Source organism: Pongo pygmaeus, chromosome 18, assembly GCF_028885625.2.
Source record: "Pongo pygmaeus isolate AG05252 chromosome 18, NHGRI_mPonPyg2-v2.0_pri, whole genome shotgun sequence".
Lineage (NCBI taxonomy): Eukaryota > Metazoa > Chordata > Mammalia > Primates > Hominidae > Pongo > Pongo pygmaeus.
Genome location: NC_072391.2, coordinates 2,657,387 through 2,675,245, shown reverse-complemented (window position 1 = coordinate 2,675,245; position 17,859 = coordinate 2,657,387). Strand labels below are relative to the sequence as shown.

The window sequence follows — 17,859 nt, the reverse complement described above, 5'->3', positions numbered from 1 at the left end:
AGGGCAGCTCCCCCTTCTCGCTCACCCCAAGCTTTGAGGGTTGATGGAAAAGGGCCTGAGTGGGTCCTCCTCTTTGAGGACCCGGCGGGGTGGGAAGGGAGTCCAGCTGGCCCTGACCACTAGGCGGCAGTGTTCGGCGTTTCTTCTGCAGGCAGGTGGGCAGGTGGAGGACCCCATTGGCTCACAGGTGCTATAGTAGCCATGTGGGTTTTTTTGGACACAAACTTCCAAATGACCAGGGCCGGGGGCTGCACCTACACCACGACCAGGTTTTCAGAACACGTGTCAGATAAACGCTCAGCCCTAGGCAGCTTGGACCCCATGTCTGGTCTCGGGGTGCACCCTGAAGGCCAACATGGCCTCCTCACGCTCCACCCAGGGGGTCAGAGCTCACCGCCGCAGCCCTTGCCCGCCTCAGACCCTGATCCATTCATTCAGTTCCCTGAGCACCTACTATTGTGCCAGGTGCTGAGTGAGGCCCCTGCCAGACAAAGACAAGTTAGAGTCCCTACGCTCAAGACCTGGCAGCCTACCAGGGAGCAGTAGCATCCCCAACGGTACAGCCAATGCCACACCAGAAATGTGGTTCCTAGAAGCAGGGGGGACAAGGGAAGGAGGTGCTGGGACTAGCTCAGTGGGTCCCAGAAGAGGTGATCTCTGAATTAGGACTTGAAAGATGAAGAGAGGGCATAGAGCAGGGGAGAAACATGATCCAGTTTGTATTTAAAGAAGTCACAGACTGGCGGGCGCAGTGGCTCACACCTGTAATCCCAGCACTTTGTGAGGCCAAAGTGGGCGGATCACCTATGGTCAGGAGTTGGAGACCAGCCTGGCAGACATGGTGAAATCCCGTCTGTACTAAAAATGCAAAAATTAGCTGGGCGTGGTGGTGGGTGCCTGTAATCCCAGCTACTAGGGAGGCTGAGGCAGGAGAATCGCTTGAACCCGGGAGGGGGAGGTTGCAGTGAGCAGAGATCATGCCACTGCACTCCAGCCTGGGTGACAGAGCAAGACTCTGTCTCAAAAAAACATGAAAATGAAACCCAAAGCCATAAGATAGAGAGGAATGGGGAGCAACTGCTTGCTGGGGACAGGTTTTCCTTTAGGAGTGGGGCAATGCAGTGAACTAGAGGTCATGTTTGTACAACATGCTCATTCATGCAACCACCACCTCTGTCTGGGGTCGTTCAAATGGTTGGATAGTATGTCAATTTCACTTCAATTTTTTTAAAAGAAAAATGAAACAGTTTCATGGCAGGCTAGAGAGAAGAATGTGCCCCGGACACCTGCCACAGACTAGGCCCAGAAAGCAGTCTGAGGGAAGGCTGGTGGTAGAGGTGGCAGGAAGGGAAGGGGCAGCACTGCCTGGCCAAGCTCTGGGCAGACACGAGCCCCACACTGAGCTGGCCTGCAGGAGGAAGCAGACCCGCGCCCCACCTCCCAGGCCAGAGCGCCCTGCACGCCCCGCTCAGGAACAGTCTTGCCCAATTCTGGCCTGAGTGTGTGTCCTAATGTCAACCACAAGACAGTCCAAGCACTTACAGTAAGTGCAAGAGTTACTGCAGGGAGCGTGGCGGCTGGGGGAAGGGGGTGTCCCACCACCACAGACCCCAGGAGCACACCTGGAGAATCTCCAATCACCCTGGACGCACAGCAGCAGCGCAGACCAACCCACAGGGGCTTCAGTTCATTCTGCAGTGCTGGGCGCTCCTGCCCCTTAAGACCCACAGTCTTTAGGACAGGGGGTGGGGAGACCAGCCAACACCTGTCTCAGGTGCTGTGAAGCTAGAACGGGGACCCAGCCTTAGCGGGGAGCTCAGGGAAATCCTGGGAGGGACACTAGGGCCCAGGCATGAGGAGTGGCAAACAGCACGTGCAAAGGCTGGGAAACAGAGGCTTTCAGTTTAGAGGAACTGAAAGAAACCTGGTGCCAGGGAGCCTGTGGCTGTGTTGGGGGCCAAGCTTCCTGCCAGGCTAGCAGACCAGGAGGCCTCAGACCCGGGACAGGTGCTGCCCCAACAGTCCCCTGAAGGTACTGCAGGAAGGTGTTCACAGGAGCAAAGAGAGAGGGCTGGGCAGGAAGGGGCCACCCCCGTGGCCAGTCTGGGGAAGAGGAACCCAAGAGGATAAAGTGGGCAGAGGCAGCTCACGTGACAGCAGGCAGAGGCTCCACAGCAGCTGCAGGGAGGCCCCCCAGCAGCCTCGGTCTCACTGGAGGAACTGGACAGGGAGGGGGCATCTGTGCAGGGCTCAAAAGAAAAAAGGCATTCTATTTTTCTTTGTATTATACCGATCCACAATTAAACACAAGGTACTAGAAAAGACATGTAGCCGGGCGCAGTGGCTCACCCCTATAATCCCAGCACTTTGGGAGGCCGAGACAGGCGGATAACTTAAGGCCAGGAGTTAGGGACCAGCCCGGCCAACATGGTGAAATCCGGTCTCTACTAAAAATACAAAAATTAGCCAGACATGGTGGCAGGCGCCTGTAATCCCAGCTACTCAGGAGGCTGAGGCAGGAGGATACCTCAAACCTGGAAGTTGGAAGTTGCAGTGAGCCAAGATCGCACCACCACATTCCAGGCTGGGCGACAGAGCAAGACTCGGTCTCAAACAAAAGAAAAGACATTCATTAATATTGACGTGGCCAGGCGTGGTGGCTCACGCCTGTAATCCCAGCACTTTGGGAGGCCGAGGTGGGCGGATCACAAGGTCAGGAGATGGAGACCACCCTGACTAACACGGTGAAACCCCGTCTCTACTAAAAATACAAAAAAATTAGCCAGGCATGGTGGCGGGCGCCTGTAGCCCCCAACTACTCGGGAGGCTGAGGCAGGAGAATGGTGTGAACCCAGGAGGCGGGGCTTGCAGTGAGCCGAGATTGCGCCACTGCACTCCAGCCTGGGTGACAGTGAGACTCCATCTCAAAAAAAAAAAAAAAAAATATATATATATATATATATAAAAAGATACATATATAGACGCAAATATATAGATGCAAACTTTCAAAGTAAATACTCATTTTGAAATTTTGAATGAGAAAGGTTGAGTTTGCTTTTTGATACTCGGTTTAACACGACAGGGGTTCTTCACTTTTTTTTGTGGAGATGGAGTCTCCCTGTGCTGCCGAGGCTGGTCTCAAACTCCTGGCCTCAAACAATCCACCCACCTCAGCCTCCTAAAGTCTTGGGATTACAGGTGTGAGCCACCACACCAGGCCTTGACAGGGATTCCTGATGAAACGTTTGACACTGATTCTTCATAGTGGCTCCGCTAAGTCTCCCTAAAACTTTGCTGAGCGTAGTTGTCCACACAGCAGGCACTACGAACAAAAGAAAACAAGACACATCAGGGAATGCTGCTGTTCTCATCGGCCATGGCTGCAAATGCGACAGACATGTACCTGTCGCCTCAGTGGAGAGACTCACTGGTGACCACAATGCGCAGATGCGGTCTTGTCAACCTAGCACCTCCCTCTCTCCTCCAACACCCTGGAGAAGAGGCGTCCAGGACTTCCCATCCCTCTAAGCCTTCTCATAGCAAGTTATTTCACAGTGACCTTCTTTTTACCAGTTCTCGATTTTATTTAGGACTCAAATTAACACCAACCAAACATATCACTAACTCACTTATTTTCACATTTTCAAAGTTGGATTGTGCTGCAAATCCATAAATTTGTGCTCACTACACATTTTTTTTATTACATTCATTGAGAGGCTCCAAAGCATCAGTCCAATAAACATTTTTCCAGCCCGATAACCATCCTTCATAAGAACTAAGAGGTAAAATTATTCACACAACTATTTTTTCCCTTCGATCCTTAGCTCATAAGTATTTGACCAAATGCCAATGTTTTTGCCAGTTCGTGTTGTCTGTGCCTTATCACAGGTCACATGTCTACAGGACATGGTATCCACTGACTTTGCTTCCTTGGTCCCAAGCAAAGGTGTTGACAAATTCCATAGTTTGGTAAAACAAGTGAGTCTGCAATTGTGGGAGGCATTTTGTTTTTAGCAATGAATCACATTACATTGTACCTAACTTCTCAAGCACAATCTGATACTAAGATGATGAAGATAGTTCTTAAAAACTCTTTATACCAGATTATTTTTAAAAATCCACATACTTTTCTACCTAACATAGATGTTGTAGGGTGAAGAGCCTATGAGGCTTGTTTGGCACTCCTGCTTCATTTGATAATTTCTCCATGCAAACAAGACATTTAGGCTGAGAAAGAGAACCAGCAAGAATCCAGATGAGCTGGGCACAGTGGCTCACGCCTGTAATCCCAGAACTTAGGGAGGCAGAGGCGGGAGGATCGCTTGAGCCCAGGAGTTCAAGACTAGCCTGGGCAACACAGCAAGACTATGTTCTCCACAAAAAGGGAGAAAAAAAAATCCATATGAACCCAAATTTGAGGCAGGTGCTATATTGCCTAATTAGTGGCCATTTGGGTTTTTTTGACCAGTGGTTTTATGAGTTTGATGACATTCTGGACTTAGTAAAAACGTGAGAAAGTAAATAACTGTAAAAATTAAATAGATTCCTGGACAGTGGGAAAAAACGGGGCAATCTCGGCCGGGCGCGGTGGCTCACGCCTGTAATCCTAGCACTTTGGGAGGCTGAGGCGGGCGGATCACGAGGTCAGGAGATCGAGACCATCCTGGCTAACACGGTGAAACCCCATCTCTACTAAAAATATAAAAAAATTAGCCGGGAGTGGTGGCGGGTGCCCGTAGTCCCAGCTACTCAAGAGGCTGAGGCAGGAGAATGGCATGAACCCGGGAGGCGGGGCTTGCGGTGAGCCGAGATCGCACCACTGCACTCCAGCCTAGGCGACAGAGTGAGACTCTGTCTCAAAAAAACAAAAACAAAAACAACAACAACAAAAAAAATGGGGCAATCTCAATAGGCCTGTGGTTTAGTTAACAGCAATGCAACAATGCTTATTTCTGTGTTTTGATATTGACATGGGGGAAGGTGAGGGTACATGGAAACCCTGTACCGTCTCTGCAACTCTTCTGCAAATCAAAAATTACTTCAAAATAAAAAGGTACACAACTAAATTATTAAATATAAACTACTCAAGGAGACTGCAAAGGCTTTATGGGTTCAGAAAGTGGATAAGAGAAATATGAAGGCCTCTGAAATCTTCAAAATGTTTTAAAACAAATTCCACTGAAAAACTCAAAAAATGAAGTACGCGGCTTACAAAAATAGAAAAATTAAAATACTTTAGTTAATTAAAACTCTGAAAAAATTCAAGTACAAATGACTTACTCTCATAAGTTCTTTTGTTTAAACTGATTTTCTGAAGCCCCAAAGGCATATCATCTGCTTTAATGAATTCATTTAATAAACTATTTTAAATTAGGTTCAATTGCTGTTTTAAAAATAAATGTTAAACATTTATTCAGCACAAAGTGGTCTATTCAAAAAAATAAAAAAAATAGGCTAGGCGCGGTGGCTCATGTCTGTAATCCCAGCACTTTGGGAGGCCGAGGTGTGTGGATCACGAGGTCAGGAGTTCAAGACCAGCCTGACCAACATGGTGAAACCCCGCCTCTACTAAAAATACAAAAAAAATTAACTGGGTGTGGTGGTGTATGCCTGTAATCCCAGCTACTCAGGAGGCTGAGGCAGGAAAATCGCTTGAACCCAGGAGGCGGAGATTGCAGTGAGCCAAGATCACGCCACTGCACTCCAGCCTGGGTGACTCTGTCTCAAAAAAAAAAAAAAAAAAAAATCAAAAAACAATTGTTTGAATGTTTCTAAAAACAAATGATAATTTATTATGCAATTTCATCAAATGTTGGCTTTTTTTTTTTAAACAAAGAATGGCTACTTCATAGGCAGAGCAGCCACTTTTGGCTAATTTTTAACATCCAAAGCTAATAAATAATCAAGAAGAAATAGAGAACATTAACAAAATAAATTATGTTCTATTTGGGAATACCTAATATCAGATAATAACAAGTACAGTGATAAGAATAAAAAAGATAATAATCACACATACCTTCTAGGTTAGTAGAAAAGTTAGGAAAAGATATTAAATTTAAAGAAACAATATTTTGCATGCACACAAAAAACAAAGAACTTCGCTCATGATGTGGAAATCATGACCCAGCAGCAATCCGTCTTCCTGGTCCAGATCACTGGAAGGCTGGGGTGGGGCCCCCTGGGGCAGCCACGCAGAACCTGCTGGACTTAACTCGCCAGAAAAATCACCACCCAGTTCAGGAAGTTTGCAGACGGAAACCTACAAATGGTCCACGGATATGACTTCCCTGCTCCTGGAGGGCTCCCTCTGGAAGAGGCTTGCAGCATTCCAGTCATAGAATGTGGGTGAGCACTGCAGCGGGCAGCCTCCCACACCTGCTTGGCTACAGGCCCAGGAAGGCCCCGGAGGCCCCTCTGGCTGAAGAGATCAGACTCGGCTTGGAGCCCTGGAGTTGATGCAGCAAGACCATGTTTAATGAACACCAAAGCTGGCGGTACAGAGGAGGGCCTCAGGGGCTCAGGCGGGGGCCTGGAGGGCTGCGGTGGGCTGAGATGAGTGGCGACTTCCCTCCCATACCTCTCCCCATGAGAGGGATTCACCCTGTCCCCCTGCGAGACTCTCAACAGTCCTGTGAGGAGGACAGCAGGGCATGGGGACTGGCCCCATTTCACAGTTGGGGAAACTGAGTTCCAGACGGGTTTGTCAGCTTGCCCAAAGCCACACAGGGTTCCCGGTCCTTCCTCCTGCACCACCGTGGGCCCCGTCAGAGGCTACGTGAGCAGATGGTCAGGGGAGGCTAAAGCCCCATGGGAGGAGCAGGCGATGGTGCGGGGATGGACAGTGGCACGGTGCAGGGGACTCTAAGTGGCAATGGCTGGAGGCCAGCAGGGACGGGGGTGGGGGCAGGACTGCTGGTACCTGCCTCTGTGACCCAGGCTTCCACTTGGGCCTGTGTCTCCCTTGTCCCCTCCGTGGTGCCCAGACCCTCAAGACCAGTTGAAGGTCATGGGGCATGGAGGGAGGTCAAAGGCAGGGGCCGCCCCCATAGTGCCCAGAGGCAAGGCCTCCCTTGGCACCAACCTGCGTCTAGCCAGCGCAGGGCTCAGGCAGGGCAGGGGCCCAGGGGCTGTAAGGTGAGAGGCTCACAGAAAACCCTGACACGTGGCCAGCCACAGCACCACAAGAGGAACAGAGGGAGGACATGCATCCATGCAAGGTGGCCAAGGAGGTGCTGTGTGGCCAGGGCCAGGGGAGGGCACAGGGCCTGGTGCAGAGAAGCAGCTGGGGCTGCACTGAGATGAGCATGCCACAAAGAGGGGCTTGGGCGTGACCCTGGGCCCCAGGTCATTACAATGACAAAGAGGTGAAATGGGCAGCTGCAGAGGCTACAGGAGCTCAAGGAGGCCTGGGCTGGAAGGGAGGGGGGCTGAGAAGCCCCCTGGGTCCAGGCTTCTCTGGGCAGACCCCTGGAAATGGAGCTTGCTGGTCTGGGTCGGTCCCTGAGGGCCTCTCCCGGGGCCGCCTCTTCAGATGGGAACACGCAGGGAGGCCCAGCAAAAGCTTCAGGCTCTGCAGAAACACAAGGACATGTGACATCCCCCTCCAGCTCCCACCCTCCCTGGGGGTGGAGCCCAGCACAAATCCCACCCTCCTCTTCCCGCCCAGCAGCTCCCAAACACAGCCCAGGGGAGCCTGAGAGGCGGCCAAGCAGGGTTACTGTGAGAGGTGGCCCAGGAGGCCTGGGGAGGCAATTGGGGCAAAGGCCCGGGACAGGGGGTGGGGTCCGCCAGGGGGCAGGCCCAAGGGTGCCAGTCTGTTCTCAGGATCTACGCTAGGATTCAGTCGCCAGCCAGCCAGGCTGCAGGGCCCTGCTCGGGAGGGCGCGATGCTATGCGGCACCAGCAGGGGGCACCACAAGCCCACCCTTAGCTGCACGTTCCCACTGCCATTCCACTCCCAGCCCAGGGGCTCAGGCTGCATAGAGAGGCTCAGGGGCGGCAAGACCCAGACACTCCCAAGGCCTTGGGCTAAGGAAGCCTCCACAGAGGAGGAAGGTACTTCCTATGCCAGCTCTGGGTGGGGCTGGGGGCACGGCAGCCCCTCCAGCTCTGACCCAGATCCAGGTGGACTGGGAAAGCCCAGCCCAAACTCCAGGTAGAGGCAGCAGCAGGTCCAGGCAACGCCAGGCTTGGCCATGGGGTCCTACTGTCCCCCAACCCTGCCTACCACATGGGGGTCTCATCTGCTCTCTGCTGCCCGAGGCGGCAGCCCAGCCTCGGCCCACCACCCCACCGCGGCTCAGTCACCGTGGCACAGGCCGTCAGTGGGTGTCAGGGTCCTGGAAGCCCCAGGCCTCCACGGCAGCAATGAGGAAGTTCTCGGAGCAGAGGGGCTGGTTGTTGAAGGTGTCGCAGTGGCTTGTGCGGCCCCGGTTCAGGTCCCCATCGATGTAGAGCGCCTGGCCGCCTCCTCCCCCTGCAGGATGCTCAGGTCAGCGGCGGCCTGACTGCCCTATCAGCACTGCCCCAGGCACCTCACCTGCTGTCTCAGCTGTCCTGCCCTGCACGGGCCTCTCTGAAACCACACAGACCCTTGACCCTCCATAGCCCCCAGGACCAACTGTCCAGGCTGGTCCCTCTCTTCCAGCCCCCTCCCACCCATCATGTCTGGTCCACCCTAACACCCAGGGCCTCTTCTCTGCCACCCTGGTCAGGGAGGTCTGGGTGCAGCAGCTTCAGCTGCCCGGACCCCGCATCCTCATCCCAGGGCCCCGTCTGCTGGCGCTCACCGACGATGAGGCAGTCGCTGCCCCCCGCCATGAACATGGACTCGGTCTTGGAGGGCAGGTTGAAGTGGCGAGCGGCTAGGAAGGGCGAGAGGCGGTCAGCAGGGTCTGAGGAGGCGGAGTGGCTGAGTGGGGCGGTGGGCTCGGCAGCCATCAAGGGTGGGGGCTTGGTCAGCTCGGGGTGCTTGATCACCACCCACTCGTAGCGCTGCACCTCAGGCTGCAGCTGGGGTGGAAAGGGAGTGTGAGAAGCTGGCGCAGGCGTTCGCAGGCCCCTCTGCCCCAGAGCTACAACCCGTTTCATCCCACGAATCTGCACCCAGAGCCCAAGGTGGGTGCAGCCCGAGCCAGGGGCTGGGGAGGTGGTGGCTGGAGCAGATGAGGCCCCCTGCCCTGGAGCAGCGCGCGGCTGAATGATCAAACCCGGAAGCACACAGGGCGATGACGCTGCTGGGTGACTGCCATGGTGACATCCAACAGTGTCCCCAGGGCAGGCGGCTGCTCCTGGAGGGATGCAGCTACAGGGTCTGCATGGGGGTTTGGGGGCACTTGGCCCCACTCACCCTAAACACAAAGCATTCTCCGGTCCCAAAGAAGCCCAGTTTGCCTCCAAACTTATTTCTCTCGCTCCAGTCTGTGGACAGGTAAGCGCCACACACCTGGGGGAAAGGTCTGGGTGAGGCTGTGCCCGCAGGCCCTCAGGAGCGTTCCTGTGCTCCAGACTACTGACGGGCCTGTCCCAGGTCACAGGTGGGGGTGCAGGCATCGCCGTCTCCCACCCCCACCCCAGGGCAGGGGTGGTGTGGGAAAGGCAGTGTTGCGGGTGTGTGCACCCTGCCCCTGGCTTGGGGCTGGCAATGAGGGTGGGCCGGGGCTGTGTTGAGGATAGTCTCATTTCCCCTTGTGGCCCTGAGTGTGAGATAAGCCCCATGTGCTGGCCATACCCACGCTCTGACTCTGGCTCCAGCCCAGGAGGCCTAGACCCTGGAGCCCATCAGAGCCAGCCCTGGCTCCAGGACCCCTGCTCACCTCCTTCTGCGTGGTCTTGATGAGCAAGAGGGTAGGCTCATGTCCTTCACACTGCAAGTAGAACCTGGCGTAGAGACACGCATGCCAGCTGTCACCCTGCACACCCTCCCAGCCGCCTCCTGCAGCCTCTGCTGGCCCTGGCTGTCTTGGGGCGAAGACCTGGGAACTGTGCTTCCTTCTCTCTGGGTCCCAACAACACCCTCACCCAGGTGTTCTTCTCACCTGGCCCTTCTCTGCCATCCCCAGGACAGCCTGCCCTGGTGTGACTCAGGGGAGAGGCCTTGCAGCAGAAGGCCCCAGTGCAGAGCCAAGCACCAGGGTCTGGGGAAGTAGGAACCAGAGGAATAGGTCCCTGGGGTGGGGAGATTTGGACCATCCTCGAAGCCCGGGCATGTGGGAGCCAGAGGCCCGGGTCTGCCAACGTGGCACCCAGAGCTTGGCTGGTGTCCTTGGCAGGGCCAGGAGAAGTGGCTCCAGCTGTGCCAAAATGCTTGCATTGTTATGAACCTGTGAACGGTGCTGGGTGGGGGCTGGACCAGCTCTGCCTGCCTCACCTCCAGGTCACCCCAGGCCCAACCCAGAGCTCCCACGGCCACATGCTGTCCAAGGCTGGAGGGAGGCTCCCTGGCTGCACCTGGAGGGCAGCATGCCCCGGGCCCCTGACAGAGCACCATGTGGATGACAGGGTGGGGAGCGAGCACAGCCGGGACCTGCCGCCCACATGGTCCCCCAACCAAGACAATGCTGTGAGCTCCGAGGTGGGGATCCTGCCTCCCAGGCATCTTCATGACGCCTGCAAGGCCCCAAGCTGTGGCACGCCTGCCATGACCCCCAAAGTCTGGGTGGCCTGGGGAGGACAGAAGCCCAGAAAGGGACCCTGTTTCTTAGGCCCCACAGGAAGAAGCAGGGCCTCACCAGGTGCCGAGGTTTGAGGCCCATTTCCAGCCTCTGTGGGCAGGACACGTGGCTGGGCGGCTCTGCCGCCCGCTCTGGCCCCTTGGGGTGTTACCTGGCCAGGCTGTACCCGTGCTGCAAGGAGGAGAACAGCAGAAGGGGCTGGCACAGGGCAAAGCGCTCGGGGACCCAGGACCAGATGTCTCTCATCTCCCTCACGCTGACGATCTCCGAGCGGAAGTTCTCTGCGTGGACGGCCAAGTGTACAAACTGCCTGAGGGGAGCGAGCAGGGGTCAGAGCCCAAAGGCACGTCTGGGGCCAGGCCATGCCCCCCGAGGTATGCCCCAGAGCCTCTTTGGAACTAAGCCCAGAGGGAACTTCTCGCCTGCTTGCCCCGGCCCTGGTTTAGGGCCGGGTTCTAGGTGCCCAACGGGGAGAAAGTTCCCAGGAGCCCCACCTCCCACCCATTACGGAAGGGAAAGTGCCCAGCTTGGATGGGGACAATGCACCTTTTCTCTAAGAAATCAGGACAGCGAGCAACTGCTCTGGCAAGACAAGGCTTCAGGGTGAGCCAAACACCAGCAGAGAGCATGACAGAGGCAGATAGGCAGGGAGGCAGGCAGACAGACAGACAGAAGGCGCCTGAGCATCAGTCCAGCTCAGAGGCAGCGCTGCTGAAGCTGGCCCACGAGAGCAGCCCTGGGATCCAGAGCAAGCAGCTGACCTAGAGTCAGCCTGGTGGAGACAGAGGCCAGGTGTGCAGATACAGTTTCAGACCTACCTTTTAGAAAGTGACACACTGAAAAACAGGAGAAAGCAACGGACATGGAGAAGAAAAATAAAACAGACAAGAGAGGTTAGTGTGAGTACCGATCCCCCGACAGGCCTTTGCTGGCCCAGAAGAAAGAGGGCTGCACGCCAACAGGCCGCAGCGTGGCACCATCACAGCGCCGGCTGCCACATCCACACAGGATACCATGAACTCCTGACCCTGCTCCCCTGGGGCTGTGCTCCAGGTGGGGAGGCCACGCCCAGCAGACACAGCAGAGACCAGCCACGGAGCCCAGAGCTGGAGGGGTGGAGCAGGGGCTGCCCTGAAATGACCCTGGCCTCCCGCGATGCCTTCTGACCCCATGGCCAGCATCAGCTTTCATCTCAGCCGTGGGCCTGGTCCCAGAGGATAGGACCCGATGTCCCTCGTCTGTGGCTGTAACTGGGAAGGCCCTTCCTGTTTCAGTGTCTTTCCAGCCATGCACAGATGGCTGGGTGGACCATGGGCAGAGGCCGCCTGGAGGCCAGCAGGATGAGCTCATGCCAGACTCGTCCTGCCCCAGCCCCCTACCCCGGGTGTGCCCCTCACAGGCTGCCGGGGACCTACCTCTTCTGCTTCACGGTGATGCCCTTCTGCTTCAGGGCTTTCTCATTGGCCATCTGCAGGAGCTGGATCTCCTTGCGGGAGAAGAGGCGGATGGCGAATGCTTTCTCCAGCAGCTTCTCGGGGGACACTGTCTTCGCGATGTCTTTGACGAACGTGCGGATGTCCTGCTTCACGCTGTCCGACTCCAGCGGCTGCCCGGCCCTCACCTTGTGGAAGAACTTGAGGATGGCCAGCGCCACACGGTACAGCACCTTGTAGCCCTCCACCAGGAAGACGTCAAAGACCCGGGCGAAGTAGCAGAGAGGCAGCTCCCCAAACAGCCAGCGCTGCCAGTCCACATAGACCTGCAGGACGTCCTCCGACACGGCCACCATCAGCTTGTGGGCCGCCTGGCAGTACTTGTTCACCAGGTCCCCAAACGTCATGCAGGACGACTCAAAGGCCAGGAAGCTCTGGTCGATCAGCCTCCTGCCAGGGTCATTGCAGGCCAGGATGCGGCAGGCCTTCTCGAAGCACTCGGCCTCGTCGATGCTGTAGTGCAGCAGCAGGGCCACCACGGCCGGCAGGGCGGGGCAGAAGGAGATGTCGGGGAACTGGTTGGCGATGCACAGGAGGATCTTGCGCACGGCCCCCTCGCCGCGCGCATTCAGGCAGTAGCTGGGCACCTGCGTGTTGTCCACGAACTCGGGCAGCGGCAGGCAGCTGCTGCTGTGCTTGCCCACGATCTTGCCCACGATGTCGCTGTACACGCTGGCGTCGGGTGTGACCGTGCGGCAGGGAATGTCCCGGATCAGGCGCTGGTACACCTTTCCCCGCAGGGCGTGGCTTTGGGCCCAGTAGCCCTGGCGCGCCAGCTGCTTTAGTTCCTGCAGCTCAGTGCAGCTCAGCTCCTTGGGCCCCAGGTCCTGGATGGCAGCGTCCATCTTGTCTTTGTCCACGAAGCAGTTGTATCCTGGAGAGTCCATAGCGCCGCTGTGCTCGGGAGGAGGCCCTGGGCTGCCGGAAGGGGAGGACAAAATGGCTAAATCCTCCAGCCCCCTTTCTGAGGGTTTTCTGCAAACCTGTCTGCCATCTCATACCCTGCAGGATTAAAAAAACACTTTTAGCATCTGTGTTTCAAGGTTCACATTTTAAAGAACGTATTTTTTTGAATGTGATGTAGTTTTCTTTTCTTTTGAGACAGGGTCTCGCTCTGTTGCCCAGGTTGGAGCGTGGTGCAGTGGCGTGACCCTGCTCTCTGCAGCCTTGAATGGCTTGAACAGTCTTCCTGCGTCAGCCTCCTGAGTAGCTGGGATGACAGGTGTCCACCACGATGCCCAGCTAATTTTTTTTTTTTTTTTGAGATGGAGTCTCACCCTGTCGCCCAGGCTGGAGTACAGTGTCATGATCTCCACTCACTGCAACCTCCGCGCCCCTGGTTCAAGCGATTCTCCTGACTCAGCCTTCTGAGTAGCTGGGACTATAGGCATGCACCACCATGCCTGGCTAATTTTTTGTATTTTTAGTAGAGACAGGGTTTCACCATGTTGGCCAGGCTGGTCTCAAACTCCTGACCTCGTGATGTGCCCGCCTTGGCCTCCCAAAGTGTGCGATTACAGATGAGAGCCACCGCCCCGGCCTAATTTTTAATTTTTTTATCGAGACGGGGTCTCGCTATGCTCTCCAGGCTGGTCTTGAACTCCTGGGCTCAAGCAATCCTCCTGTCTTGGCCTCCCAAAATGTTGGGATTACAGGCATGAGCCACCGTGCCCGGCCTTGTTTGGTTTTGTTTGAGACAAGGTCTTGAGCTGACATCCAGGCTAGAGTGCAATGGCACCATCTCGGCGCACTGCAACTTCTGCCTCCTGGGCTCAGGTGATCCTCCCACCTCAGCTATAGCTGGGACTACAGTTAGGCGCCACCACGCCCAGCTAATTTTTTCTCTTTTTAGTAGAGATGAGATTTTGCCATGTTACCCAGACTGGTCTTAAACTCCTGATCTCAAGCAATCCACCCACCACAGCCTCCCAAAGTGCTGGGTTTAAGCGTGAGCCAGTGCTCCTGGCCTGTTTTTTTGTTTATTATTATTATTATTATTATTTATTTTGTGTGTGTGTGTGTGATGGGGTCTTGTTCTGTCACCCAGGTTGGCCTTGAACCGCAGGCCTCAAGTGATCTTCCCACCATGCTGGAATTACAAGTGAGAATCACGTTGCCCAGCCACATTATTTGTCTTAATCTTTGTGTAAGTATTAGAAGGGCTTCCACTTAAGTGACTTTTGAGAAGCCATTACAAACTTTGGAGTATACCTTCTTTTCACAGAACTTATGAAGTTACTGGAATAGGTCACACAGATTCTGAGTAATGAGAGGGTAGAGATAGAGTTCCCAGAAGGGCTTCAAGAGCTTGGCCCTGGGCTGGGCACAGTGGCTCGTATCTATAATCTCAGCCTCTCAGGAGGCCAAGGTGGGAGGACTAGTTGAGGCCAGGAGTTCAAGACCAGCCTGGGCAACATGGTGAGACCCCATCTCTACCAAAAAGAGTCTGACACTGCTGAAAACACCTTTCCACTCGAGCATGGTCCACCCCAGGCTCCCAAACACCACCCTGCACCCTGGGGGCCTTCTGAAAAGGAGCCTCCAGTTGAGAAGATCACTTTGAGCAAAGAGATGCTTCATTCTAGTTCTTTTTTTTTTGAGACGGAGTCTTGCACTGTCACCCATGCTGGAGTGCAGTGGCGTAATCTCGGCTCACTGCAACTTCTGCCTCCCGGGCTCAAGTGATTCTCCTGCCTCAGCCTCCTGAGTAGCTGGGATTACAGGCACCCGCCACCACATCCAGCCAGTTTTTGTATTTTTAGTAGAGATGGGGTTTCACCATGTTGGCCAGGCTGGTCTCGAACTCCTGATCTCGTGATCCACCCACCTCGGCCTCCCAAAGTGTTGGGATTACAGGCGTGAGCCACCGTGCCCGGCCCGTTCCCAGTTTTCTTTAACCAGCTGCGCGTGGTATGAAAGTCACAGCCTATGCTGTCCCACCCTGTTGGAATTCTGAAGCCAGCTCTTAACTTTCTAAAACCACCAGCTTGAAAGCTATGCTTCAGGCAGATGCTCCAGGGAGGAATCTCTGGTGAGGAGCAGGCGCGTTTCCAGAGGGAGAGCTGGGACCTAAATGGAAGGTGCTGCAGCTTTAAAACTGCACATTTCTGGATCCGAATGGGCCAGAAGTCAAGTGGGGGTGGTGGGAGTGGTTGGTGTTTCTCCAAGAACAGCAATCCTTGGGCTTAGGCAAACATAAAAGGAGTGGGTAACATGTGCCCTGTGGGATTCTGGATAACAGGTGGCTGCCCTGGCCCAAGGATACCGTCCTGGGCACAAAAGTGCAAGGTTTGCTCACGCACATCAGACTAACCTTTCCACCTGGGATGGTACAAGTTCCCAGAGTGCCACAGGGGTCTGCTTCAGCAAGTTTTGGTTAAGTGACCAGACCACTCTGGTTTCTTTTGCAGCTAGAACATTCATCTACCTATTATAAGGCAAATACTACTTTAAAACAGTTCGTGAAAAGTAAAAATCATAGTGTAAAACGTATGTCTGCGAGACACTGTCTTGGGAAAGCACCTCGACACTGTGTTTTTGTGTGTGTGGTAAAATACATATAGCATAAAATTTACCATTTTAGGCTGGGCACGGTGGCTCACGCCTGTAATCCCAGCACTTTGGGAGGCCAAGGTGGGTGGATCATGAGGTCAGGAGATCGAGACCATCCTGGCTAACACGGTGAAACCCCGTCTCTACTAAAAATACAAAAAAATTAGCTGGGCGTGGTGGCGGGCGCCTGTAGTTCCAGCTATTCGAGAGGCTGAGGCAGGAGAATGGCGTGAACCTGGGAGGCAGAGCTTGCAGTGAGCCGAGATTGTGCCACTGCACTCTAGCCCAGGCGACAGAGCAAGACTCTGTCTCAAAAAAACAAACAAACAAAAAATTTACCATTTTAGCAATTATTTAGTTATTTATTTTTTTGAGACAGAGTGCCGCACTGTCATCCAGGCTGGAGTGCAGTGGCGTAATCTCACCTCACTGCAACCTCCGCCTCCCTGGGTTCAAGCGATTCCCCTGCCTCAGCCTCCCAAGTAGCTGGGATTACAGGCATGTGCCACCACACCCGGCTAACTTTGTATTTTTAGTAGAGACAGGGTTTCTCCATGTTGGTCAGGCTGGTCTCGAACTCCCGACCTCAGGTGATCCACCCGCCTCAGCCTCCCAAAGTGCTGAGATTAGAAGCGTGAGCCACCGAAGTTGATTTTAATATATCCCACTGGAAAAACCTTGCCCACAGCAGGACCAGGCCTCAGAAGAAAAGAAACCCTTAAGACCATTGATTGGTTTGCTTTGTCCTGGGAGGGAAGGCAGTGAGGGCTCCCCCTTTCCCTGGTCCTGAAGGTCAGCCCGACAGGTCCACTCACATGTGCACGGCCACGCCCAGGTCACACTGCACAATCTTCCATGTGTCGGTCGGTTATCCATAGCTTACATCCCTCCTTCCCAGCTCTGGGCCCACTAGCCTCTGGAGGAACTCCAGGCCCATCCTGTCTGGGTGAAAGAACTGGCTCCTTCTTAAGGCAATAAACATGTTTCTAAACAGAACAGGAGCTGGGCAGAGCAGCACCAGCCTCCACTCAGCTGGCCCCAGATTCAGGTTGAATATTAAACTGGAAACAGTAAAAGTTGTGAGTGTACCTTGCAAAGTTCCCTTAGGGAGATGCGGATCCCAAGTTGTGTTTGCTGCCGCGAATGGTCCAGTGATGTGCTGGACTCAGAGGGACACCCGAGCTAAGGACGTGTGCAAAAGACCCCGAGGGAGCCCTTGGATTCTTTCTTGTTCCCCAAACCCTCACTCGAAAAGACAGCACGACATTTCTGGGGCTGTGCACACAAGGCAACAACCCATTTAAGGCATCTATAAAAACCAGGTCCAGGCCAGCACAGGGGCTCACATCTGTAATCCCATCACTTTGACAGGCTCAGGCAGGAGGATCACTTCAGCCCAGGAGTTCAAGACCAGCCTGGGCAATATAATGAGACCTCATCTCTACCAAAAAAAAAAAAAAAAAAAAATAGCCAGGCATGGTGGCATGCACCTATAATCCCATCTATTTGGGAGGCTGAATGGGGAGGATCTTTTGAGGCCAAGCCCAGGAGTTCAAGACTAGCCCACGCAACATGGCAAAACCCCATCTCTACAAAAAAATACAAAAATTAGCCAGGCGGGCCAGGCACAGTGGCTCACGCCTGTAATCCCAGCACTTTGGGAGGCCGAGGCAGGTGGATCACAAGGTTAGGAGTTTGAGACCAGCCTGGCCAGCAGGTAAAACCCCGTCTCTACTAAAAATACAAAAAATTAGCTGGGTATGGTGGCGCATGCCTGTAGTCCCAGCTACTTGGGAGGCTGAGGCAGGAGAATTGCTTGAACCCGGCAGGCAGAGGTTGCAGTGAACCAAGATGGCGCCACTGCACTCTAGACTGGACAACAGACTGAGACTCCATCTCAAAAAAAAAAAAAAAAAAAAAAGAGCCAGGCGTGGTGGCGCATACCTGTAGTCCCAGCTACTCAAGAGGCTAAGATGGGAGGATCACCAGAGCCCAGGAGGTCAAGGCTGCAGTGAGACCTGATTACACCACTGAACTCCAACCAGCCTGGGTGACAGAGCAAGACTCTGTCTGAAAAAAAAATAAATAAATAAAAACAAAAATAAAAAATAAATACATAAATAAAAATGAGGTCCAGATTG

General features: G+C 54.3%; 1 protein-coding gene across 2 annotated transcripts in view; it reads right to left on the bottom strand.

Annotated features, from left to right (window-relative positions):
• Positions 1-3,563: 3,563 nt before the first annotated feature.
• TBC1D24 (TBC1 domain family member 24) overlaps positions 3,564-17,859 on the bottom strand; it is a 26,028-nt gene continuing 11,732 nt past the window's right edge. Inside the window, exons 2-9 of one of the 2 annotated variants that reach the window (XM_063654919.1) lie at positions 12,089-13,168; positions 11,492-11,509; positions 10,825-10,983; positions 9,816-9,879; positions 9,350-9,445; positions 8,790-9,012; positions 8,308-8,476; positions 3,564-7,570 (exon numbers count right to left, since the gene is read on the bottom strand). In XM_063654919.1, the coding sequence (XP_063510989.1) occupies positions 8,322-8,476; positions 8,790-9,012; positions 9,350-9,445; positions 9,816-9,879; positions 10,825-10,983; positions 11,492-11,509; positions 12,089-13,053 (1,680 nt within the window). In that variant the 5' untranslated portion in view covers positions 13,054-13,168 and the 3' untranslated portion in view covers positions 3,564-7,570; positions 8,308-8,321. The remainder of the gene's footprint in view (positions 7,571-8,307; positions 8,477-8,789; positions 9,013-9,349; positions 9,446-9,815; positions 9,880-10,824; positions 10,984-11,491; positions 11,510-12,088; positions 13,169-17,859) is intronic. The other variant, XM_063654920.1, reaches the window with a different exon arrangement.